Source organism: Chionomys nivalis, chromosome 7 (genome assembly GCF_950005125.1).
Source record: "Chionomys nivalis chromosome 7, mChiNiv1.1, whole genome shotgun sequence".
Classification (NCBI taxonomy): domain Eukaryota; kingdom Metazoa; phylum Chordata; class Mammalia; order Rodentia; family Cricetidae; genus Chionomys; species Chionomys nivalis.
Window position 1 is genome coordinate 4192196 of NC_080092.1, and position 26703 is coordinate 4218898.

Here is a 26703-nt window from a genome sequence, read left to right on the forward strand (position 1 = left end):
AAATCCAGTGGCCATAAAAGCTTCTGCTGTAAGGAGATGCTCCTTCCAAGTTCTGTGTTCTGGGTTACAGTACGAGTAGAGGAGGCTAGGCGGTGGTGGCGCACACCTTTAATCCCAGCACTTGGAAGGCAGAGGCAGGTGGATCTCTATGAGTTCGAGGCCAGTCTGGTCTATAATAGTTAGATCCTGGACAGGCTCCAAAGCTACAGAGAAACCCTGTCTTGAAAAACAAAAACAAAAACACAAAAAAGAGTAAAGGTGTCCCAGGCAGTGAAAAGGCTCAAGCTTTTTACCCATGTGCTCAGGCCAATTTCCTGAGCACTTTGGTGCAGAGATGAGAGACGGAGAGTGAGGCAAGGCTACTCAGGAATTTCAGCCTGGACAAGGAGAGCCAGCAGTGGGCTTTATGGGGTGACAGGCCTGGGAAGAACTGAAGCCATCTGACCTGGCAGGTCTCAGGGCGTCTTAGCCTATGGAGTGGGCTCTATGAGGCCATGTCAGGACTGCTCAGATCTGTCAGCAACATCTTATCCTCCCAACAGCCTCCTGAGCACGGAGTCACAAGGAGCCTGAGGTAGAAAGGTCATGGACTATGCCTTAGGATGCCAAGACAGGCAATGGAAACACCGACCCTGCCAGTGGAAGTGTCCAGAACCCATCCAGCTCCCAAGGGTTTCAGTGGGCTTCAGACACCATGATTCTTTGGACAGCTAACTTTAAACCACTTCCTTCCTGTTTGAGAAGTTAGCTGTGGCTCATGTTCAAATGCATGGGACAGACAGGGCTTTGGAAGATAGCTTCAAGCTGCAGATTGTCTTCTGTAAATGATTTTATAGAGGAAGAAGGGCAGAACCCCAAAGTCAGCCTCCTTCATGCAGGGCCTCAGCCCCATGCACAGGCTGCTGTCTGGAAAGCAGCCTCCTAGCTTTTGTCTTGGTCAGAACTGTCCTAGATCCACTTCAATCCATAGCCAACCAAAGAGGGCACAGTTGTTAGGTGACCTTGTGATCTCAGCAGAACATGTCTCTCTAATGTAGCTCAATTATGATTGTAAGTTTATAAAACAGGGAAAGATTACAGGAATATACATTAAAGCACATCAATGAGTGTGCTACTGAGAAAAAAAAAGAGGACCAGCAGACAGGTACCAATCAAATAATCAATACGCAGGAAACAGCTACATCACCCTGCTTTAAAAGAACCAAATAATGCTGCAATTGGATTTACTTAGAAATTTTCCACTTGAATAAAACTGACAGCTGTATTATAATCACATTTCCAGTCAGTTTATAAGATACAAATTTCATTTCTCCATATTTCGACTTCATTTCTGAAAAGTGGCCAGTAACATTATTCATCAAGTATACGGAGGAGAAGTCTAATTCACAGAGAGGGGAAATGGCGCTAATCCTGAGTCTCCATTTCCTCAGAGGATAGGTTTAATTCAAATCTGTCATTTTCCCCCTGATCCATCCAGTTCAGAGACTCAGTTTCAAAGCAGAGTAAAGATGAAGTAAAAAAAGAAAGGAGGGAAGAAGGGAGAGGAGTGAAAAGTGGAAAGAGAGAGAGAGAGGTGAAGGAGAGGGAGGTACTGATTTTACTCTCAGAGAGGAAAAATGATTAGGGGTCACTCAACTGCTGCAATGAAAACAAACCATATTTTAAATAAACTGCTAAGAAGGGTATAAGATTCTTGAGATATTTCACTAGATTGGGGTGTGTGTCACCTGGAAACCTTACTATTCAAGCACAGATAGCTAGGAGCAAATGACTGTCACGCACTATGAAGGTGGTGCAGTGCCACCTTCGTGTTACTGTACCTCTCCATGCTTCTACCTGGCTCAAGTGCTGCTAAAGCCCAAGTTGGCACAGTCCTGCGAGCCTTTCCTGAGTGTCTACCGTGTGACACCAGGAGACACAAACTGAGTAAGAGGGGCCAATTCATTTGAGCTGTGCTTGAGGAGTAGGACCAGATGCTGATTCAGGAGCAGGGAGAGATGGGCAGTAGGCCATGCACAACATGTTGCCAGGCAGACATAGACATGTCACAGCCTGGGCAGGGGAGAGGCACAGAGGACTGGACTGGGGAGGTAAAGGGTTTAGTTGCAAGGCTGGTGAGTAAACTTCTGATCATGGGACTAGAAGTGGGGGTCAGGAGTAACTCTACGACCACTGCTCTGTTGGGTGATAGGAAGGTAGGAACACCCAAGGTGCTTCAATAAAGAGACCCTGTGTGACTTGTGCTCTCTTTAAAGAGCACAAATAGGCCAGGGAGGTAGGCACAGAGCCAATACATCACAGTCCCCTTGCAACCCAGTTCTCCAGATGCTGTTTACATACGCCTCTTGGGTTTCATGTTAACAGTGTCAGCTCACTTTTCAGTCTGACACTGAACAACTCACTTCTCTGAGGCTGCAGCATGGGTGTCTGACCTGAAACCCCCACTATGGTCTCGGCAGTTCTGCTCCAATCAGCAGGTGCCCTCATTCCTGGAACATGCCTTCTAACTAACAAGCCTGTATGACTTCTTCCATTTCTTTACATTTTTCCAGTGTGTGCTTTCTCAGACTCCTAGAGAGAGAGGTTCTTCTCGAGAATAAGGAAGTTATTTTAGCTCTCAGCATGTAGCCAGGATATGAACGCCCTCATTACACACCATGCAAAGGATTTCCAAGGTACTCTCTTTTAGACTATAGGATGCAGAAGCAGGTACTGTTAGATCCAATTTACCAAGGAGGAAAAGACCCATAGGGGTGAACTAATTTACCCAACATCATACATGTAGAATGCACACCCAGGCTTTCCCAAACCCCAGGGCCCAGGTTTCTGAACACAATATACACTGTTTGTTAAATGACATTTTTTTAAAGGGCTGCTCTCCCCCTTACCACTCCCTTAAACTTTTATTTTGAAAATTTCAAACTCCCAGCAAAGTTTAAAGATGGCTACAATAGACATCCTTGTGTCCTTCATTTGCTCAGCAGATTTAATGATGGGCTATATTTGTTTCTTCTCTATTAGCCTCAACCAGCACACACTGCTGTTTTCTGAGTCACTCCAAGGCAGCAAGCACTGGCAACTTTACTCTTAAACATGTGAGGTTTCCTCACTAACGACAAGCACACACTCCCACAGAACGACAAGGCCATCGTCATACTCAGGAAACACAACATTGATTCTAGTCACCTAACCCAATCACAGTTTCACACATAGGTTTTAAAACCCAGCTGCCAGAAAGGGATCCTTTATTTAAAGCTACATTTTAAAAATTTTAAAATATTGTTTTCAGATTATATGTAGGTGTGTGTGTTGTGTTTCTGCACGTGGGTATGTGTAAGTGAGTGCAGATGCCCTCTGAGGCCAGAGGTGTGTGAGCACTAGAGCTGGAGTTAGACAGTTGGGAATCACCTGGCATGTGTACTGGGAATGGAACATAGCTCCTCTCCAACAGCAATGTGAGCTCTTAACTCACATGCCATGGCCCCAGTCCACTTAAAATTTTCTTAATCCAGAATGTATCCATGACAATGGCTGCCAGGTGCCTCTAGTTGCAAGAATCTAAGAATAGAATCTCTATATTCAACTCCTTTTTTGGAGGGGGATATTCTCTGTGATGATCTGATTTGGAGAAGGCTATTTTCTGTAATATCTGATTTGGAAGAGGATATTTTCTATGATTATTTACTTTTTGGGCCTAGGTTTTGCTAAATAGTCAATGCTGACCTTGAACTAATAATCCTCCTGCCTTAGCTTCTTGAGTTTTGACATTACAAACATATGACACTACACTAGGCTTTCACTATCATTCATTCATGATGTTGTGGTACTGGGAGTTGAACCTAGGTCCTCACATATTAAGCAATCATTCTCATTTTTAATAGGGTTATTTACATATTTTGTATATTATTATTATTTTTTTTTTTACAGTGCCAAGCATGGAACTGAGAGCCTTGTTCATGCTTGATAAATGCTCTTCCATTGAGTTCACTTGAGCCTAGTGTTTACAATGCTGAAAGCTCAAGATGCTGCCTTCTAGGATATTACACCGTCTGCCTTTATTTTTCACTACGCTTACTGTTTATGCTATTCTCTCTCTCCTCTCTCTCTCTCTCTTTACCAGTATGAAGCACGTGATCATGTCTGGGTCATCAGCAAAACAAGCCAACAGAGAATTTTCGAGAACTGATAGACAAAATTGCAAAATGGTCATTGGCTTTACAAGACAAATCAATGAATTCACATTTTTACACTTACAATCAAGCCACATAACCTGCTTGGGGAGTTTTGTGATACTTTTTCTGGAAATGAATCTCCAGGCAATCAGACAAGCAAAGCCAGGCATGCTCACTGGGCCTAAGAGTTCTCTGCAAGGGAACTAGAGAAAACAGCAGATGGAGGAAATGTTGAAACAAGGGACAATCTTCGCAAGGTCTTTCATGACATTTACAGAGGACTAGGGGTATAGTTCAGTAGCAGACTACTTGCCTCCATTGTTCATGGCCCTGGTTCAATCCCTAGCATCACAAAAACAAGCAGTACAACCCCCACAGTCATATCCATGTCCATCAGTAAATGAAAGACTAAAAGGAGGGACTTAGGCTGGACCTCAAACAGATCAAGACTTGGAGGTCAGTGTGACACATGAGCTTCACTGGGCCTTTACTGGGTCGTAGCACACTTGTTCTGGGAAACAAGTGTGTGTGAGGGGAGTGATACTGGAATGTACTAGTTCTGTCAACACAAGAGCAGGAGACAGAGGGAGCTGATGCCAGAAGATGTTTGACTTCGAGGATCACCAAGGACTCTGGTATTCAGAGGGGAATGGGAGGCAACAATATGACTTTCATTTTCAAAGGACGACATTACACACTGAGAATGAACTGCAGACCCCAAGGAAGAAGAAAATGGCACAACATGAGGTGGACTGAAGTGATCCAGGTGAAAGACAACAGCAGCACAGACCCAGCCGCTGGAGTAGAGCAGGGAGATAGGTGGCCCACTGACATTTGACAAGAAGAGCTGAGGGACACTGACCAACAGAACTGGAGTGTGAGAAAAAGAGGAGGTCAAAATGAACCCAAAGTACCAGCCAGCAAGATGGTACTGTGACCAGCTTAGACAAGAGGGCTACAGGCAGGTTCTGTGGGAAGGTGGACCCAGGTGTGATGGAGGAAGGTCATTGGTTAATTAATAAAGAAACTGCTTGGCCCTCATAGGTTAGAACATAGGTGGGTGGAGTAAACAGAACAGAATGCTGGGAGGAAGAGGAAGTGAGCTCAGATGCAGGGCAGCTCCTCTCAGAGACAGATGCAATGCAGCTCATTGCCAGGGCAGACACGATGAAGCTCCGACCCAGGATGGACGTAGGCTAGAATCTTCCCGGTAAGCGCACCTTGGGGTGCTACACAGATTATTAGAAATGGGCTAGTCCAGGTGCGAGAGTTAGCAGAGAAGAGGCTAGATATAATGGGCCAAGCAGTGTTTAAAAGAATACAGTTTGTGTGTTGTTATTTCGGGGCATAAGCTAGCCAGGCGACCAGGAGCTGGGGTGGCAGGAACACAGCCCACAGCTCCTACTACACAGGTGCTCTTCAGAACAAGAGAAGCATCCTGAGATGCTGCTGGGAACACAGGCTTAGAGTTCAGGAGAAGCTCATGGCTGGGGTACAAGGGTGTCTGGTGGGCAGATGCAGACTCCACATGGCCAGATGCTGTCAGACTCAAAAGGAATAGGAAGTTAGGTTCCTACAATGAAATATTCTGGTAGCTAACATAAAATTTTCTTGCTAACACTCCACCAGTTGTTCATCAGTGGGTCTCTCTGCCTGAAGGCCAGCAATCTGCAATCTCTGCATCTCCTTTTAATAATATTCCATAGGTAAGCACTGCTGCTTTCATTTTATCCAGAAGGGAACTGAGGCTCAGAGGTGAACCAATTTATTTAAGGCCACATAGCTGGGAAGGAGCAGAGGAGGATCTCATCTGCATTGTCCCTGGACCTGAGGCTTCTTCTACATGGTCAGTTACCTCTCATAAACAAGCAGATCCTGGGCTAGAAGCAGTCAGAATGGGAGAGGGAAGGTTCATAGCAGCCTGCTGGGACAAGACATGAGACTAAATAAAATAGTCTCCCTTTGTGGGTTCCAGAGAACAAGCTGGATCCAATGGGACTAGCATCTGTGCCATAATGCTCCTCTGTACCCAGGCCACAGAAAAGACAGGGCAGAGTGTAAGGACAATTCATCTGGGCACATAGTGAGCCATGTGTGGCCTCTTCAGGAAAGCTCTGTGGGCTTGGCCTCCCTGTTGTATCTTTTGTTGCTGGACTTTTTTTTTTTTTTTTTTTTTTTGGTTTTTCGAGACAGGGTTTCTCTGTGGTTTTGTAGCCTGTCCTGGAACTAGCTCTTGTAGACCAGGCTGGTCTCGAACTCACAGAGATCCGCCTGCCTCTGCCTCCCGAGTGCTGGGATTAAAGGCGTGCGCCACCATCGCCCGGCTCCTGTTGTATCTTTTGACCCATAAACCAACACTTCATGCTGAGGCAAGAGAGGCTTTTTGCAATACAATCAAGCCAGCCAGCTTTACAAAACCTCACTGCATTACCTGAGGATAAACTCTATTCTTTCTCTACCCACAGGACCTGCAAGGCTTCCTCTCCATCTTCTCACCACCGTTACCCTCTACAGTCCCATGGAGCCAGATTCTGCACCCACATCCACATGCAGCTCTCAGCCAGGTCAGCTGCTCTCAGAGCACTGGGCATAGCAGCCATCTATCTAACTTTAGTTCTGTGATGCTGTGGGGGCAGTTATCTCCTGATTCAGAAGCTTTGTGCTTGTGTTTGTTCCTCTCACACAGTAAGGCACAGCAGGTGGGGGCTTCCTAGATACCCCCTTTTGCTGTGATCACACTATACCTAGTACCCTGGTATTTACAGTGTTTACTGGTATTTATATTTACACAGCATATACTACTATGGCTGTAGGACACACAGGGGCTGCCTATGATGTTAGTAGCGCAGGCTGAGAGCAGAGGAATGCAGGTCCACTTCAAACCCCAAATAACGCCCAGTACCTTGGAGTCTTGGGATTTACAAAATGGTGGCTATTCAGTCAACTAAGAAGGAAACTGGGTCCTCAGAGGGAGTAGGCCTGAGCCAGGACCTCTGTGGGTCTGGGCATTGGTCTGGGACATCAAAGGAATAGGCAGGAACCTGGAACCTCTGTGAGTCCATGCATGAGTCTGGGACCTCTGAGGGAGTAAGCAGGTCCCCTGCAATTCTGGGCCCACACAAGCCTGGGACCTCCAAGGCAGTAGACCAGAGCCATAAACCTTTCCAGGTCCAACTCCAACCCAGGGACTTCTGCAGGAGGGGATCCAGACTAGCATTTACAGATACAGTTCAAAGCCAGTAAGCTAGGCCACAGTTGCCCCAAGGCAAGGAACTCCATTTTGGGCAACACATTCCATAGGAGTGGGTCTGAACAAGCCACCTAGGACAGAGAGGGCCTGAGGAGACAAGCTCCACTGGAGCAGAAGCCAGGAGCAAACCCAGTCCTGGGAGCCAACCCAGTCCAGGGACACTGGCAGATCAGGATTAAGCCTGCGACCAGATCCAGAGTCAGCGATCTCCACTGGAACAGATACAGGGGAGTAACCACTGAGCGAGTGAGCCAGAGACCACTGAGGGTCTGGGCGTGAATCTGGGCCTTCAAGGGAGTAGATCTAAGCCAGGACCCTGGTGGGTCTGGGCGTGAGTCTAGGACCTCCCAGAAACTAGGCCTGAGCCAGGACCTCTGCTAGTCTGGGCGTGAGTGAACCTGGGTTCTCCAAGGGAATAGGCAGGAACCAGAGATCTTGGCGGGAGGGCCAGGCATGAGTCTGGGTCCTCAGAGGGAGTAAGCCTGAGCCAGGACCTCTGTGGGTCTGGGCATTGGTCTGGGACATCAAAGGAATAGGCAGGAACCTGGAACCTCTGCGGGTCCGAGCGTGAGTCTGGGACCTCTGAGGGAGTAAGCAGGTCCTCTGGGATTCTGGGCGCACCTGAGCCTGGGACCTATGAGGCAGTAGAACAGACCCAGAAACTTTCCAGGTCCAACTCCAACCCAGGGACTTCTGCATGAGGGGATTCAGACCAGGATTTACAGAAACAGGGCAAAGCTGGCAACTTAGGCCAAAGTAGGCCTGAGACAGCAAACTCCAAGGGAGCAAAGCAAAGCACAGGAGTGATGAGCCATCTCCAGGAACGCAGAGTAACCAACGGGGTAACTGACAGTACCACGAGGAACAACCATCTGAGCTTTGAATTCACTGGCACCTAGAAGATTATTCAACAGAATCTCAGATAGCCCCAGCCACACCTATTAGAGGAAAAGATGAGTAGAAAAGGTAAGATCACACACTACATCACAAAGAGCAACACAATACCAGTAAAATCTAAAGACCCTACAAAAGCAAGACCTGAACAACTAAATATGGAAGAAGCAGAAGAAAATGACCTAAAAAATAACTTCAAGAGAATGTTTGAGACTCTTAAAGATGAAATGAGAAATTCCCTTAAAGAAATGGAGGAAAAGACAAAAAATTGGAAGACATCAGCAAATCACCTAAAGAAAACCAAGAAAAAGAAATCAAATATATGAAAGAAACTATTCAGGACTTGAAAACTGAAATAGAGACAATAAGGAAAACACAGCCGAGGGAATTATAGAAACAGAAATCATGAGAAAATGATCAGGAATCACAAATCTTCAGTGCTTGAGAGTCTCTCTTCCATCTCTTGTATTCTGCTGAAGATACAATAGAGGAAAGAGACTCATCAGTCAAAGAAAACATCAAATCTAACAAAAGGTTAACCCAAAATATCCAGGAAATATGAGACACTATGAAAAGGCCAAATCTTAGAATAATAGGTATAGAAGAAGGAGAAGTTCAATTCAAAAGCACAGAAAATATATTTAACAAAATCATAGAAAAAAACTTTCCCAACCTAAAGAAAGATATGCCTATGAAGATACAAGAAGCTTACAGAACACCAAATAGACTGGATCCAAATAAAAAGTCCTCTTGCCACATAATAATCAAAACACTAAACATACAGAGTAAAGAAAGCATATTAAGAGCTGCAAACACTTTTAATGCTTAAATCATACATTAAACCCCACACACTAATGGTGGGAGACTTCAACACTCCCCTCTCATCACTGGACAGGTCAGTCAGACAAAAAATGAACAGAGAAATAAGAGAACTAACAGATGTTACAACTCAAATGGACTTAACAGACATCTATAGAATATTCCGTCCAAACAGAAAAGAATATACCTTCTTCTCAGCACCTCATGGAACCTTTTCAAAAATTGACCACATACTCGGTAACAAAACAAACCTCAACAAATACAAAAAAATTGGAATAACCAATGTACCCTATCAGATCACCATGGTTTAAAACAAGTCAACAGCAATACTAATTCCAGAAAACCCACAAACACATGAAAATTAAATAATGCTCACCTGAATCATCAGTGGGTCAAGGAAGAAATAAAGACTTCATAAAATTCAATGAAAATGACCACACAACATACCCAAATTTATGGAACACAATGAAAGCAGTGTTAAGAAGCAAGTTCAAAGCACTAAACACCTGCAGAAAGAAGCTGGAAAAATCCCACACTAGTGAATTAACAGAACATTGGAAAACTTTAGAATAAAAAGAAGAAAACTCACCTAAGAGAACTAGACAGCAGGAGATATTGAGAGCTGAAATCAACAAAATAGAAACAAAGAAAATAATACAAAGAATCAATGAGACAAAGAGTTGGTTCTTTGAGAAAAATCAACAAAATAGACAAACCTTTATCCAAATTAACACAAAGGCAGAGAGAGAATATCCAAATTAACAAAATCAGAAATGAAAAGGGGGACATAACAACAGACACGGAGGAAACACAGAGAATCATCAGGTCATGTTTCAAAAACCCGTGCTCCACAAAATTGGAAAACATAAAGGAAATGGACAACTTTCTGGATAAAAATCACTTACCAAAATTAAATCAAGACCAGATACGCAAATTAAATAGACCTATAACTGCTGAAGAAATAGAAACAGTCATCAAAATTATTCCAGCCAAAAAAAAGCCCAGGACCAGATGGTTTCAGCTTAGAATTCTACAAGACTTTCAAATAAGAACTAATACCAATACTCCTCAAATTATTCCACACAATAGAAACAGAAGGAACATTGTCAAACTCTTTTTATGAGACTACAATTACCCTGATACCGAAACCACAGAAAGACATTACTAAGAAAGACATTACCAATCTCACTCATGAACATGGATGCAAAAATACTAAATAAAATACTGGCAAATAGAATCCAAAAACACATCAGAACCATCATCCACCATGATCAAGTTGGCTTCTTCCTAGCTATGCAGGGATGGTTCAACATACAAAAATCTGTCAACATAATCCACCATATAAATAAGCTGAAAAATAAAAACCACATGATCATCTCATTAGATGCCGAAAAAGGTTTTGAAAAATACAACATCCCTTCATGATAAAGGTCTTGGAGAGAGCAGGGATACAAGGAACATACCTAAACATAATAAAGGCAATATACAGCAAGTCAACAGCCAACACAAAACTAAATGGAAACTCCCAGCGATTCCACTGAAATCAGGAACAAGACAAGCTTGTCCACTCTCTTCATACCTATTTAATATAGTTCTTGAGGTTCTAGGTAGAGCAATAAGACACCAAAAGGAGATCAAGGGGATATAAATCAGAAAAGAAGTCAAACTCTCACTGTTTGCTGATGATATGATAGTTTACATAAGCGATCCCAAAAATTCTACCAAGGAACTTCTACAACTTATAAACACTTTCATTAATGTAGCAGGATACAAGATTAACTAAAAAAAAATCAGTATCCCTCTTGTACACAGATGATAAAAGGGCTGGGGAAGAAATCAGAGAATCAACACCCTTCACAACAGCCACAAATAGCATAAAATATCTTGGAGTAACTCTAACCAAACAAGTAGAAGACTTGTATGACAAGAACTTTAAATATTTGAAGAAAGAAATTGAAGAAGACACCAGAAAGTAGAAAGATCTCCCATGCTCTTGGGTAGGCAGAATTAACATAGTAAAAATGGCAATCTTACCAAAAGCAATCTACTGATTCAATGCAATGCCCATCAAAAATCTCAGCAAAATTCTTCATAGGCCTCAAAAGAACAATAATCAACTTCAGATGGAAAAGCAAAAAAACCCAGGATAGCCAAAACAATCCTGTACAACAAAAGAACTTCTAGAGGCATCACAATCCCTGACTTCAAACTCTACTATAGAGCTACAGTACTGAAAAAAGCCTGGTACTGGCATAAGAACAGACAGGAGGACAAATGGAACTGAATAGAAGACCTAGATATCAATCCACACATCTTCGAACACCTGATCTTTGTTAAAGAAGAAAAAAATATCAAATGGAAAAAAGAAAGCATATTTAACAAGTGGTGCTGGCATAACTTGATATCAACATGTAGAAGAATGAAAATAGACCCATATCTATCACCATGCACAAAACTCAAGTCCCAATGGATCAAAGACCTCAATATAAAGCCACCCACACTGAACCTTATAGAAGAAAAAGTGGGAAATACACTTGAACGCATTGGCACAGGAGACCACTTCCTAAATATAACCCCAGCAGCACAGACACTGAGAGAAACAATTAATAAATGGGACCTCCTGAAACTGAAAAGCTTCTGTAAAGCAAAGGACATGGTCAACAAGACAAAACGACAGCCTACATAATGGGAAAAGATCTTCACTAACCCCACATCAGACAGAAGTCTGATCTCCAAAATATATAAATAATTCAAGAAATTGGTCACCAAAAGAACATATAATTCAGTTAAAAAAAAAATGGAGTACAGACCTAAACAGAGAACTCTCAACAGAAGAATCTAAAATGGCTAAAAGACACTTAAGGAAATGTTCAACATCCTTAAGTCATCAGAGAAATGCAAATCAAAAAACTCTGAGATTCCACCTTACACCTGAAAGAATGGCCAAGATCAAGAATACTGATGACAACTTATGCTGGAGAGGTTGTGGGGAAAAGGGAACACTTCTGCAGTGCTAGTGGGAATGCAAGCTGGTATGACCCCTTTGGATGTCAGTGTGGCGATTTCTTAGAAAATTAGGAAACAACCTTCCTCAAGACCCAGTAATAGCACTTTTGGGTATATATCCAAAGGATGCTCAATCGTGCCACAAGGGCATGTGCTCAGCTATGTTCATAGCCGCTTTGTTTGTCATAGCCAGAACCTGGAAACAACCTAAATGCCCCTTGCCTGAAGAATGGATAAGGAAAATGTGGTAATTTACACAATGGAGTACTACACAGCAGAAAAAAATAATGACATCTTGAATTTTGCAGGAAAATGGATGGAGCTAGAAAACATTATTTTGAGTGAGGTAACCCAGACGCAGAAAGACAATTATCACTTGTATTCACTCATAGGTGGTTTTAAAACCTAAAGCAAAGAAAGCCAGCCTACAAACCACAATCCCAGAGAACTTAGACAATGGGGATACTAAGAGAGACTTACATAGATCTAATCTATATCGGAAGTAGAAAGTAGAAAAAGACAAATAAAAGAATAACAAGAAGAAGAAAAAGAAGAAGAAGGAGAAGAAGAAGAAGAAGAAGAAGAAGAAGAAGAAGAAGAAGAAGAAGAAGAAGAAGAAGAAGAAGAAAACTGTAAGTCCTTATCTGTTAGAGAGGGCTGGAAAAGCCATGAGAATTAATGTGTGCTGGATGCAGGCACACTGTAAAAGGAAAGAAAGATGGGGTAGATGACACAAGCTCAGTCATTGTAAGGTTGAGAGCAGGAGGTTGGAGAGCCAGAATGCTGGTCCCCTAAAGTCACTTTCCTTCTTGCTCTTCCCTTACTCAGTAGACATAGCCTACCCTGAAAACAGCTCTCAAGCTCTGCCCCATGCCAGCCTCCTATTCAGGAGAGCAAAGGGAAGCTTCAACTAGGGCAGAGCCAATGCACCTTTCCAGGATGTGAGTACACCTTTGCTGTCCTTGGTGGAAGCAAGCATACTTTTAGTATGGTACCTGCCATGCAGGACCGAAGACTCGGGACTTGTCAGCAGACTCTTGCTGCTGCTGTTGCTGCTAGAGTTCTCCAAGGTTGTGTTTCCTATCAGAGCAACAAGGTCAATAAATACTTGTTATGTCACACTTCTTGCTGTGCAGAGTCGGCATTTCCTTAAGCCTACCAGACCTTATCATGGGATATAAAAGTGCACCAATCCCAAACCTCTCTCCTAGCTTTTCAACTTGTCATGAAGACAGAAACTTCAATCACTCAGCTATCATTCAACTACTTCAGGGTCAGCTTTATAGCAATCTTTCGTGTACTTTGAAGTATGATGATCTTCAATATTACAATCACCAAAATAATTTTAAACAAACAAACAAACAACAACATGGTCGCACCAGGTTTAAAAACCCTCCTATTCTGAGTTTTTTGAATGTCATTTTCTTTAGCAAAAGACATAATTTGCAGTTAGGATGAATAAAGTGAGCCAGCCATTTCTTTCTTAATGGCCAACTACCCAAAAAGCCTCAGTTAAGTGATCTCAACTAGCAACCAATCAATTAAAATTGATAAGTGAAATACTTTTAACCTTTATTTTAGCAGGGTCCTTCCTTGGGGAAGGAGCAAAGGAATGTAAATTCCCATCATAAATTTAATTCCATTTCACAGATACAACATTGTGAGGGGAGACTTCTCCCTCTCTGCACGGATCAAATCAGAGAAAGATGGGTCCTTAATCAATTCTAGCCTTACAGAAATCACTGTTGCTGCTTTTCAGGGTAAAGGGTCAAAGGAGACAGGCAAAGAGGGTCTTAATTTCTTTATTTCTCTAACACATGAGGGGATGAAAGCACAAACAAGAGAAATGCCAGGAAAAGAAAAAGGAACCAGTGAGGTACTCTTCCACCTACATCCTGGCCACTCAGTCAGAGGGGCCCACATGCTGGGCATCCTGGTGCTCTACAGGAGGTAGAACTCTCCAGTGTGCTGAGCCACAGCTTCTCAGATTAGCGGTAGGTTGTGGCTGTGGCTTCCAAGGCATCTCTCACCCAGTCACCAAAGCAAAACTCGCCATCTCTCTACCTTTTTCCTTCTCAAGTAGTAAGAACATAAGCTGGAGCCTTGTGTATGTGAAGCAAGGCTTTCCAAGAGTCCTATACCTGTAACTACTCCCATTTCCCCCCCTGAGATGGGGTTTCTCTGTGTGGCCCTTGCTGTCCTAGAACTTGCTCTGCAGACCACGGGTAGGGGTGGGGGTCAGGGTCTTGAACTCAGAGATCTGCTGCCTGCCAAGTGTTGGGACTAAAGGCATGTGCCAAAATGCACAGCAACCATCCCCATTTTACAGCAGGAAAAATAGAGGCTGTGGTAGAGGAGAAAGAGTAAGGCAGAGCTGGCTTGAAAGCTAACACTCAATGGTTTAGTCATGTGAAACCAGCTTACATGACTAAACCAGTGAGTTTTGTTAAAACTCACTGCACTATATACACTGAAGGTTGGAGGAATTTATTTTATATAAATTATGCATCAGAAAAGATGTTTTGAATAGTCGGACTACAGAATGGCACCTACTTCTTCTGTTTGCCTACTCTATGCCTCTTCTTTGAGAGTATTCTCTTTGGTCTCCTTCCTCATACTTAGGATTCAGAATTAACCCTGTGTCCTTAGCAGAGGCTCCTGATAGTTCTTTGACCATTGTGTGGTTTGAAGAAAGCCCAATGTCCAATCTGGGCCACTGAGAGCTGTGTAAGAAAGCAGACAGAGCAAGTCATGAGGGACAAACAAGCAATAAGCAGTACTCCTCCATGGCTTCTGCTTCAGTTCCGGCCTTCAGTTCCTGCCCTGACTTCCTTTAATGATAAAGTGTGATGTAGAAGCTAAATAAACCCAAGTTATTATTGGTCACCATGTTTTATTACAGCAATAGAAACTCTCACTAAGACAATGGTCAATACAGTTTAAGGTTATGGGCTAAGCACATATTATCTTTCTGATTTGCAAAGCCCCCATTCTTAGCTAAATACTGGTGACTTGTTTGGGGGTTTGTTGTGTCTTTTCATTTTGATAGTTTGATTTTTACAGACTTCCTTTTGGCATCAAGAGACTCCTTGTTCTACTGGACTCAGACAATACTAGAAAGGCCAGTGCTGTCCTCGGCCTCCTCTCACTGGACTCCTTCTGTCTAGCTCTAACCTTTCAGCGAGGTCAATGGCAGGCAGCACAGACCGCATGCTGTGCGTACTCCCACCCCTGCTGCAGATGATCCCCTGGCCCACGGGGCAAAACAAGATGGCCAACTCACTCAGATCCAAGACATCATCTGTTTTGATCAGGTCCTCTTCCCGAGTCAGTGGCAATTGGGTCTCAGGTTCCCCACGCAGCTGCAGTGACAGGGAACGCAGCATGAAGAATACCCGGATGGCCTGGATAGAGCAGACAAAAAGGAGAGTAGGGTTCCAGAAGTGTTCTGGAGAGGTGCACTGAATGAAGGAATTTCATGGTGACTCTTGGTTAATGGGAAAAAAGGAGGGGGCAAAACACGGGCCAGCCTTGAAGTACAGTGGCCTGGAAAGAGTAAGAGGACAATTCAGGATTGGGGAGCAGCCTGCTTCAGTCCACAATAGGTGAAGGCCCAGGCCACTTTACTAGGCACCTGCCATTTGCCAGGACCTGTCCCCAAGGGTTGTATGACCTTTAACACACATCTCCTGCCTGCGGGCTTGTCCATTCCATAGTCAGCAAATAGCTAAGACTCAGGGAGGTGAGGCGTGCTGCCCGAGACAGTGCTTCAAGGAAGGGCTACCACCTCCGTGCTTCTCCATCTGAGCTAGTGGGGCTGGGAGACAGAAATCACCAGGATGTGTGCCAGTTCAATCTAGTAAATATGGACACAGGACAAGAGAGTAACATGCATGTAAGCTTTAGATTTGGCTAGACTCACTGAAAGTCCAACTCCCATCTTAAGTCTTCCACCTCTTGGGCCTGGGCCTTAGGAGGAGGAGAGTGACAGAGACAGGAGAGAAAGGCCTGATACCTGGCCAAATGGACAGCAATGTCCTCAGGACCCCTCAGGCTTTCCCAGTTCATCTCAGGGGCAGAGTATGCTTGTCAGCACAAGCATCCCTGTCCCATGGAAAAGGGGTCTGTCAGCATCCAGTATGGCCACCAGGCATGCCCTGAGAGCAGAGAAACGGCCATGTCACCAGCTGCCAGTGACATCTGTGCAGAAGCAGCCCTTAGTCCCAGAATCACACTAGCCACTAACCAGAGAGCCCAGAAGCACAGGGCAAGCCACAGGTCAGGGTACCCTTTGTCCCAGGTCTCTCCCTGACATGAAATGGTGGGCTCCTTTGGGACACAGCTCCAGAGCAAACAGACAAGGTCAGCAGTGCCCTCTACTCTACTGTGGTGGATAAGACACAGTAATCCCTAACTCTTTGGCTATGTTACCACCCTGAGACAAGGCTGGAGGGCACAGACAGCACAGACTTGCAGAAAGGGGTTGCCTTCAGACCCTTGGTAGATATCACTACCTACATAAAGGAGTGTCAGGGCAAACCATTGTGGCTTCACACAGGTGAATTCCTGCTTGTGGTAAAGGTGGTGACAGTCCTGTGTTAAATAAAGGGGGAATACCCTTTATTTGCAGGGAACTTTCAATAAAAGAGAGGGGACAAAGTCTCGCCTTCAAGCGGTTGGAGAGGCATTGCATCCTGGTGGCCCATGCAGTGAGTATCTTTGATTAGCTACCAATGCCCCAATCCTGCCTTAAGGCAGGATACTTGTGTAGAAATTCTGAAAGTCCTGCGCAGTCCTGGCCTCATCTTAAGAAACACAGCCTTCAGAGTTTTAGAGTGGTGTGCAGGATAAAGCAGTTCCCCCACCATGCTGGTGGGGGTGCATAAGAATCTAATCTAAATGTTCTTAGCAGATTTTCAAGTCTAGTCTTCATAGAGACATCTGCACCAACTGGGACAGATTTTTTTTTTTAAAAAAAATCAAGAGCTCTTATCTAGTAAGCACCTACTATGTGCTGGGCTTTAGGGGTTATGTATCATAAATTTAGGACTACAGGAGCAAGAATGGGTGCTGAGAGGGCAGAGTAAGCTTGGCCCACTTGCTAAGAGGTTGAACTGAGCCTCTGTAATGTCAGGCACATATGACATAGCGTAGTCCCATTCCTGTGCCAGCCCAGAGCAGTCGGTAATAAAATGTGAAGGGAGAAGTGGGTGCCACTGGGATTATCTGACAGCGTGAGCTCTCAAGTAAGTAGTTACAATTTAGGGATGAGGAGAAAGAAGGGGCCTACTGTAGGCATGTCCCCATCACGGGCAAGATTTATGACTGTGTCAAGTACATTGCACAGGGTTCTGATGGCAAAGACTCCTAGTAAGGCCATGGTTGAGATGGGGAAATAGAAACCCATGCTGTTTTCTGTAGCCTATCCCTTGAAAGACTGAGGTTTTCAAGAAATCAATGAGTTGGGAATTTGGCTCTCAATGTAGGCCTTTTGGTAAAACATGTGTCTTTGCTCTACAAATATTGAATGGTGACATTCTCAGGAATACAAATAAAAAATAAAGCCATTTAAAATATAAAATAAAATATAAAATACCATTTCAAATAGCAGTTTTCAAGGGAAAAGCACACACACGAGAAGTCCATGTCCAAGGACAAAAGAGGTGAGTCTTACAGGGCAAGGTGGGCTCCCAAGATGGCTGCACAGGTTGGCAGGCATGCTGTCCTGCTCCATGGTCCCTTCCTGCCACTACCCTGCAGACATTAACAGCTCCCTCTCTCCACTGAGCATTGTGTGGGGCCAAGAGCATCACCTCATTTGCTCCCCCTTTTTATTGAGACAAGGTCTCTCTATGTAGCCCTGGAACTCACTCTGTAGACCAGGCTGGCCTTGAACTCACAGAGATTCATCTGCCTGTGTCACTTGAGTGCTGGGGTTAAGGGTGTGCACCACCATGCCCAGCCTATCATTTGAGCTTCTTAATGACCCTAGTGGCTCCCATCTGACAGAGAAACTGGAGCCCAGGGCTGTTAGACTGGCTGCTCAGGGGAGCTCCAAGCCTGTGTTCTTCTGACTACATTTCTTGGTCTTTAAAAGATTCAGGGCTTGGGACCTGGACTTCTATTAAGTGATCTTCTTTTTTTTTTTTTTTGGCTAAATCAAGACACAAAATTTTAAAGTCATAACCAAAAGGAGTAAGAAATGATTACTGTTTCAGATCCTGGAAGGCAGAAGATCAAATTTCAAAAGGGAAGGCAGTTGACCGAGTTCTAATGTGAAGAAGAAACTTCCATTTCTTAGCTTCTGTTAATCTGGAAGCTAACCTTAGTCATATTCAGTATTTGGAGAACCAGGCTTTGGAGGGGAAGGTCTGGAGTCAGAAGGATCTCAGCTCCAAGTGGGGCTGAGTGAGCATAGGAATTCCCTAAGGCTAGAGCTCCGGGGAGAGGTGCATGAGTCCCCAGTGAGGGTGCACCATGGCACAAGTGGTACTCTGAGCCTTGGGCTGGCCCTGGGACAGGCGCTCAGTTCACCTCTGCTGGCTTCCTTGCCACATTTGCAAGCTGCTGGGGTTAGGAGACAGTCATTCAGGTTAGAAGCCCACCAGGGCCGCAGAAACAGCTGTGGAAGTCAGTCATCCTGAACAAGATTGAAACAGGGTGATGTGGGCCCAGCCCAAAGGGAAAGCAAGTGGTGATGTTAGAGATGTACAAAAAACATCCATACCCTTTGAACCAGAAATTCTGCTTCTGGGAACTTCTCCTAAAGAAATAATTCAAAAGAAAGAAAACACTGTGTTCATGAAGTAGCTCTTATAGTTTAGCTGAAAAAGTAGACTATAGCGGAAGTACCCCACTCTGGCTAATGGGAAGACACCCTAGGAACGGGGCAAAGTCTCCTGGGAAATCTTTATATAGTTCTGAGGAGTCACTTACAAAACCATCAGACAGGTGAGGCAGAGAAAGGAGAGTCAGAAGTTTAAGATATCCTTTGCTATAAAGTGAGCTCAAGGACAGCCTGAGCTATGTGAGACCTGTCTACAAAATAAACAAAGAAAAAAAAATCCTCCATTGTGGGCCGGAGGTGACGTCACTGGTAGCATGCATGAGGCTCTGAGACTCATATCCAGAGCTTCAAAAACACCACCACAATAGGAGAACCTGCACTACAACAGAGAAGGGAGAAACAGATGGTGAGAGTGAGATTGAGGAGAGACACCCTGTGTCAGTATACGAGGATGAGTTTGCAGACAAAGAAAGGAGGAGAAGCAAAAAATGTCTGCAAATGTTGAAATTATGGAAAAAATTTCCTTCCTTTCAAAATGTTGAGATGTGCCTGAACTTTCTTCAGTGTGTAACACACAGCCAAAGCATGAAGCAGAAGAGTCCCATTTCCTCGAGGTCAATAGTCACAAACACAAAAACTGCTCTTCTTTATAGGAAACAGAGAAACAGAATGAGGGGACACATCTAAAATCCCAGATATCTGGGAGGCTGAAGTAGCCTGGCCGACTTAATGAGACACTGTCTAAACAAAGTTTAGAAAGGAGGCAGAACACTCACTGAGCGTGTCCACTGCCCTGGTTCCATCCCTGGTACAAAAAAAAAACCCTTCAGCACAAGGACCTCTGTTTCATACTGGCTTCGCAGATAGTATATGAAGATGGCTACTGCTTCAATTCAGATTTCAATGTCTGCCAGAGTCCCTGCTGGCTCTTTTCTTCTGCAGGGAGTTTAGCAGGGGCTGTGAGTCATCAGAGACACCAGCACACTCCACTGTTGCTCCACCAATGTCCTCTCAGTGTTTATTCTGCCAGAAACTCTACAGCCATCGTGTCAGCTATTTCAGACAAAAGCCAGGGGGCACAGGAGAACTTTAGGCTCAGGGAAGTTAAGTAATGCTCCCAAGACCACACAGAATAGGGCTCAACCGCTGTGGGCCTGACTCATGGACCTGTAGTTTTTCTTAGCCACTTCTTCCAACTGCCCCTACATGAGTGGGAATAGCCCAAATTCCAAGTTTCAATTCATTCATTTTCCCTGGGCCCTAAGAACTCTGACGACTTTTATTTCAGCATGGCTGGCATGACTCAGGGGTACTTTTGGTATTTTTAGTCTTATACTAAAAAAAAAAATGTATTGTGTGCACTTGTGGAGGTCAGAGGACAGCTTGCAGGAGTCTGTGGTTTGCTTAGGGGACTGGGAATGTGTGCTGCTTAAAAATACAAGGTCCCCACTTCCTCTGCTGCCCCTGAGCATGTGATTAAAAGTGCCAGCAGGGTGAAGGAGGTGCAGAGGCCTCTTGTCTGAGGCACACCCCACTTTATGTGCTTCCTGAAATTCTGAAGTGAAACCCCTCTGATGCTCTGGCCACAAGCAGACCAAGGAAGAAGATGTGGTAGTCATCTGGATGCCTCTAAATGGTCTATTCATAGTCACGTCTCCAGGGAATGATTTTCTAGGAAAAGGCAGTGTTGCTTTCTAAGAAAGAAACTGAGATCTTACGCAGGAGATAAAATACTGTGAAGAGCCCGACTGAGGCTGCTTCCTAGAGTGGCCACCTCAGAAAAAAAGTGCTGATAAGGGGATCACCCTCTGCTGCTTCTGAGAATTTGGCTCTGCACACACGCTCTCCTGCCTCCTGGCCAGCATCATCCTCTCACTACCAGACACCTTGCTAGTGTACTGCCTGGGGTTCTAAGACCTTGAAGTTGAGCTTCACAGCCATCTCCCTTATACTGGGTGTTCTAGGTTCTGCTCTGCTATACTTCAAAGAAACTTGGCGTGGCTTCCACTCAGGGTTTTGGCTACACTCTGCCCTGGTGCAGGTGGTCTGACAGCTGGCCACAGAATCCCAATCTCCTATTTCCAAGGGCAACAGGCTTTGGAAAGCCATGTGTGGTAGTAGGTGTACGTGAGGGGGTATTTTCTACAGGTGACTAGGCACATATTGGAGGCAGTCTTTAACTGACCTAGAGACCCTTTCCCTATGGCCCAGGAGAGGCCAGATCACACTTACCCGCCGCGTCTTCTCCACGTCACCACATGGCAGCCGCTTCACAAAATCAATGCCAGTCAGTGGAGTGCCCGTTGGGGGCAGGAGGATAGAAGCATCCATCATGAGATATTCCACATTCATGGGCTTTATCTAGGAGAGACAGACATCACAGGAAGCTTCAGAGAACCTGTAGGCCTAGGTAAGACTGAGACTATGCTTCCAGTTTGCAAGATGAGTGGCAGGCCTTTTTCCTTCTCCCAAGTTGTGGCTTTTCCTTTCATTTCAGCTAGGGGGCCCCAAGGCCACACAGTGCTGGCCTTCCTTTATAGGACACATTAAACATGGTCGTCTAGAGGCCTGAGCCCCTTTCTCATAATCCCTGTATTTCAAGCAGGATGGCAGAGTCATGTTCCCACTCCAGGCTGCTCTTGGCATTGGCTTTCCAGCAGGGCCTTCTCTCAGTACCCATTGGCTGAAACTGCAGACCCTCTCCAGGAAATTCCCTCCATTCTGCTACAGGGGTGAGAGACAGCAGTGAGCCCCAGGGCCCATTATCCCTTTAGCAATAACCCTGAGTTGCTAAGGGATACGAGACGAGTCCGACTTGGAGGTCTAGTTGCAGCCCGCCTCCTCCAAGAACAGCATTCAGGACAACTTCACTTTAGTTAGCTCAGCCGCCAATATCTTAGGGGCAGCTAAGGACTGATTTCACTTGCAGAGACGGGTGTGTCACCTTAGTATTTCTGGAGAATGTCAAGTATTGTGTAGCGGAACATGCTATAAACACTGGAATAAAATAAGCAAACCTCAGGAAACTTCCTGAGTGGGGTGGGGTGAGGAGAGGAGAACACATTTTTTGCTTATGGGCTTTGCACAAGGCCTCCTGCTGGGTATTTCACATCTGGCTGGGGCAACTCAGAAGTGGGGGCCCCACTGCACAAACGATAGCCAGGCTCAAAATGTAAGTAACCTGCCCAAGGCCACAGAGTTAAGAAGCAATAAAAGAAACATAACAGGGGCCAGAGTTCTGACTTTTCCAAATCCTAAATAACATGTAGAATTTACATTTCCAAGCTGCAAAGGGTACTAAGGATGACCAGACTAGCGGAGGGAAGATGAATACCCATAGGGATTGCCTACCTGGAATTGATGGTCTGAAGGGGAAAAGTCTGAGCTGCCCTAAGCATGGCAACAGGGGCTGTGTGGGCCAGTAAGGAGGTATGACTTTGAAAAGGTCCATTCATGTCTCAGGGGTGTAGTGTATAAAGATGTGGTGAAGGCCATGATGCCTGAGCCCTGGAGACAGGCTTGGAAGCCAGGGAGCCACTTAGCTGTGCTGCCTGCCTTTTTCTTTCTGACACTTTAAACACTTTGGTTCATTATAAATGTCCCCATCACTTCATGCTTTGGTGAGTTATGTCCATGAAAAAGCTCACTTATCATCTATTTATCTAGTGGTACTTGGAGGCTGATTCTGGAAATGCAGAAAGACAAAATAGAAAGTGTCATCGCCACAGTCTGTCCTCTGTGCTCCAGGGAGAGGCAGGGAGCAGCAGAGAGAACCACTTCGCCATGGAAGCCTGGCTCTGCCACCAGCAGGCTAGACAGACTTAGGGACATTACTCAGCCTCTCTGATACCCATTTTCCTCATCTTCACAAAGGAGATAACGGCAACAGCTCTTTCAATAGGGTGAGACTCTGCACTGAATCTGCACTGAAGTGAGAGAGAGAGAGAGAGAACAAGCACAAATCCTTTTTTTTTTTTTTTGAAAGAGCAATTCACTGCTGGACACTCTACAAACCAGATTGCTTAGAGCTTCTTGGCCACGGAGAACTGGAACATTGCAGACTTAGAGCCATGTATCTTTAGCTTTCTTAATAGCTTGTTCCTTGCTCACCTTTGTCTGACCACACATCCTTATGACTACCAGGTGAAAATTTTTGGGATGTGTTAATCTAACACACCATTAGCTTCTGCTAACCTCATAGCTAAGGATGCCATCAGATAGCATCTGAGACCTATAGTAGAAGCTTCCCGCATTTTGCTATAACCTGTCACCTGATGTTCACACTGATGTATTTGAAAAGTGCTTGGAATTAGGATTTTGTTTTGTGACTACATGAAACCAGTTCCTTGTCAAGATATGTTTAGGGCAACCTGAGTATTGGATACAGTCACTTATATTTAGCTCTAAAATAAACTCTCACTTATTCTCTTTAAGGTGAGAACTGCGATTTGTGTCAGATTTAATTATACCACATGTTCTTCATCCTAGCAGGAATCAGTCTTCACTAAAAGGACACCTCTCTTTGACTGGTACCCAGGTGACCCTAACCACCTTACAGACACAATGCTGTTGCCTCCTGCAGCACTGGAGCAGCACCAAGGGCCTGTCCCTTCTCACAGGGAAGAGGCTGATTTCCTAAGGACCAGTGGAGAACTGACATCAGTTGCGGGGCCTAGGGTGAGTAACTTTAGTATTTCCGGAGAATGTTAAACATTGTTTAGGACATGCCATGAATGCTGGAGTAAAACAAGCAAAAACCAGGAAGCAGGGGGAAAGTGGACATTTGTACTTTTTCTTGTGGGCTAGCATGAGGCTTGCTGCTGGGTAATCCACATCTGGCCAGGGCAGCTCAGAGGTATGTGCCCCACTGTACAGATGACAGCCAGGCTCAAAATGTAAGTATCCTGTACAAGGGCACAGAGTTAGGAAGCAATACAAGCTGACATCTCAGGGGCATGGGAATGAATATAATCTGAAGTTTTAGTGGTGGTGGTGATCAAATCTACCTCACTACCAGTCTTTGCCACTTGATCAGCAAGTTTGGCAGGCACAAAGATACACACTAACCTCCATATGTTCTGGCCCTGTACTTACTGTCATGCTCCTGTACTCATCCTCAAACATGTCCAAAAATATCTCTTCTCCCTGCAAGGAAAAGAAGGGAGTGAAGAGAAGTTTACCCTACCCCATGAACACAGTACTCCAAATGCTGCACTTGGCTTTTGAGGCCATCTGTTTTCCATTACAAGTTCTTGTAAATCACCAGAAAGTAAAATACACACGTGAACGTGAGTACACATGCGTAGACGAAAGGCCAAATATCAAATTGCACTGCTCAACATTCTCCTCCTCTTTGAAAGCACACTGAGCGAGAGTTCTTCTGTCAGACACTTAATTAGAGCACAACAAAAATGGCATAATGTATAATTAAAACATAGACAAGGTTAATATTTCAAGTGCTTAACATAATTTCCTTCTCCAGAATGATTGGAAACAGGGGAAATCTGGTTAAACGACCATGTTAAACATGTGAGGCCCATCCATTTCTAAGGGGAAGGACATAACTACCAATACTTAGCACTAAGATTATATTGCTTGCTCCATTTGTTTTTGAGGAAAGTCTTGAGGTTTGGTTGTTAGGGACAATGACTGCCCAGGACTCCACCTTGGACAAAATTCAGCCCCTCCTGTTTTACTGTAAGAATGGGATGGCAAAGATGTTATGTGCCAGAAAAGGACAGGCTGGAGCCCATGTCTGTCAGGCCAAACTCTGTGAAGGCAAATTAATGCACAGAAAAGGCAAGGCCCTCCGAGTCTGCCAGTCAGTAGGGGCTTGGGAGAGGTCAATGCTGCTACTGTCCTGAAGAGTCAGAACCACTGTGTCTCTCTGGGACCGGAATAAAATGCAAATGCAGCTTCTCTTCTGTTTGGGACCAGGAAGTAGCTTCTGGGAAATGGCTACTCTGTGCCTTTCTATGTTTACAACCTCAACATTTCCAAGGGGTAGACAGACTTAGAGCAGTTCTACTGGGAAGAGGCCCAAAGAAGAATAGGGCAGTCCCAGGTTTCTTCTTTCTTCTGGGCTGACTAAAGAGGCTCATTGGATTCTTGCTTAAAAGCCAAGTGTGGTTCTCTGAAGGGCAGCTGGGATTTCCTCCCCAGAGTGTGGTGGCCCACAGTGGTGACCCTTTGTCTGGGCATGTCTACAACTACAGCTGATCAGGTCACCTGGTCCTGCCAAGGCAGAGCTCTAGATTACAGGACTGGGCTTTAGCGCAATTAGCTGGTAACAGTGGCAGCAGGAAAGTGAGACAGTGTTGCCACTTCCCCTCTCAGGAGCTCCGGAGCTTTGTTCAGGGAAAGCAGGACCAGGATTTATAGAAACAAAAGATGAGCTCACTAGTGTGAGTAGGATGACTAGCCATGTGCATGAACCCACTACAGCTGAACATTGGAGTTCTCCATGTGAGGACATGGAGGGCGTAGGTGTGGAGGGTGTGTGGGTGGGGGGGGAGCAGACCCTCACTGCACACCCATCTGTCTTAATCTTCGTTCGACTTGGTGGTTTCTGAAAGGACTGTTGCTGATGGTGTTTTCTCACAGCAGCCCAACTCTGCTAAGGCCCAAGCTAAACTGTTAAAGCTTGATATCCTAAAGCAATCACTTGAGCCGGGCAGTGGTGGCACACGCCTTTAATCCCAGCACTCGGGAGGCAGAGGCAGGCAGATCTGTGAGTTCGGGGGCAGCCTGGGCTACAGAACAAGTTCCAGGACAGGCTCCAAAGCTACACAGAAAAACCCTGTCTGGGAAAAAAACCTAAATAAATAAATAAATAAATAAGTAAATAAAAACTAAAAAACAAAACAAAACAAAAAAACCAAAAACCAAACAAACAGAAAAACCTCCCCCCAAAACAACAGCAACAACAACAAAACCAAAACCACAAAGCAATCACTTGGAACCTGAAGATAATGTCTTTAAATCCTTCAGATCCTAAAGGTCATCTTACTAAACTCAAGATAATTCTTCAGACGCTTGCATGAGGCTTCTTAGCATGCATGTTTACACATACATTACACACGTATACAAGTAATAAAATCATGCATTACACACGTATACAAGTAATAAAATCATAGTAGTTTTCTATGTATTAGGATACATAAGTCACAAACATATGACTTTGTCATACACATACATCTCACAAATTACAGTAAATTCACAAGTAACTGATAAACAAATTGCCATAAACTAGAAGTCAGTCCTCAAAATTTTTATTGTTCTTATAAGAAAACATAAAAAGTTTAGAGGCCACAGCTCTGGAGACTATGAAATTGAGCATGTGTGCTCAATATCCACAAGTGTAAAAAAAGAACTGAAGGGCTGACAAAATGGCTCAGCAGGTAAAAGTACTTGCAGTAAAACCTGATGACCCTAAGTTTGGTCTCCAGATTCCACATTGGAAGGAGCATAACAGCTCCTCAAAGTTCTCTTCTAACCTCTATATATACGCCTTAGAATGCACATATGCACATACTTATAAATGAATTCACGTGTGCACGTGTGCACATACATACACACACACACACACACACTGAAGATTGCGTATAGGACTAGACCCCACCATCCTATACTTCACAAGAGATACCCCAGGCTACTGTTTCCCTGTGCTGCCAAGTACCTTATAGAAATGCCGTACAAGGTGGACACTCTCTTCTCTTGCACCCTGTTGAAAAAGAAGGAAGATGTGAGGGACACATATATGAGGGGAAACGGTG

At 44.5% G+C, this 26703-nt stretch overlaps 1 protein-coding gene across 3 annotated transcripts in view; it reads right to left on the bottom strand.

Annotated features, from left to right (window-relative positions):
• The window catches only part of Clec16a (C-type lectin domain containing 16A), a 222738-nt gene that overhangs the window by 95062 nt on the left and 100973 nt on the right, over positions 1-26703 (bottom strand). For all 3 annotated transcript variants that reach the window (XM_057774918.1, XM_057774919.1, XM_057774920.1), the window contains exons 15-18: positions 26607-26651; positions 24023-24073; positions 21161-21289; positions 15425-15545 (exon numbers count right to left, since the gene is read on the bottom strand). In XM_057774918.1, coding sequence (XP_057630901.1) covers positions 15425-15545; positions 21161-21289; positions 24023-24073; positions 26607-26651 — 346 coding nt within the window. The remainder of the gene's footprint in view (positions 1-15424; positions 15546-21160; positions 21290-24022; positions 24074-26606; positions 26652-26703) is intronic.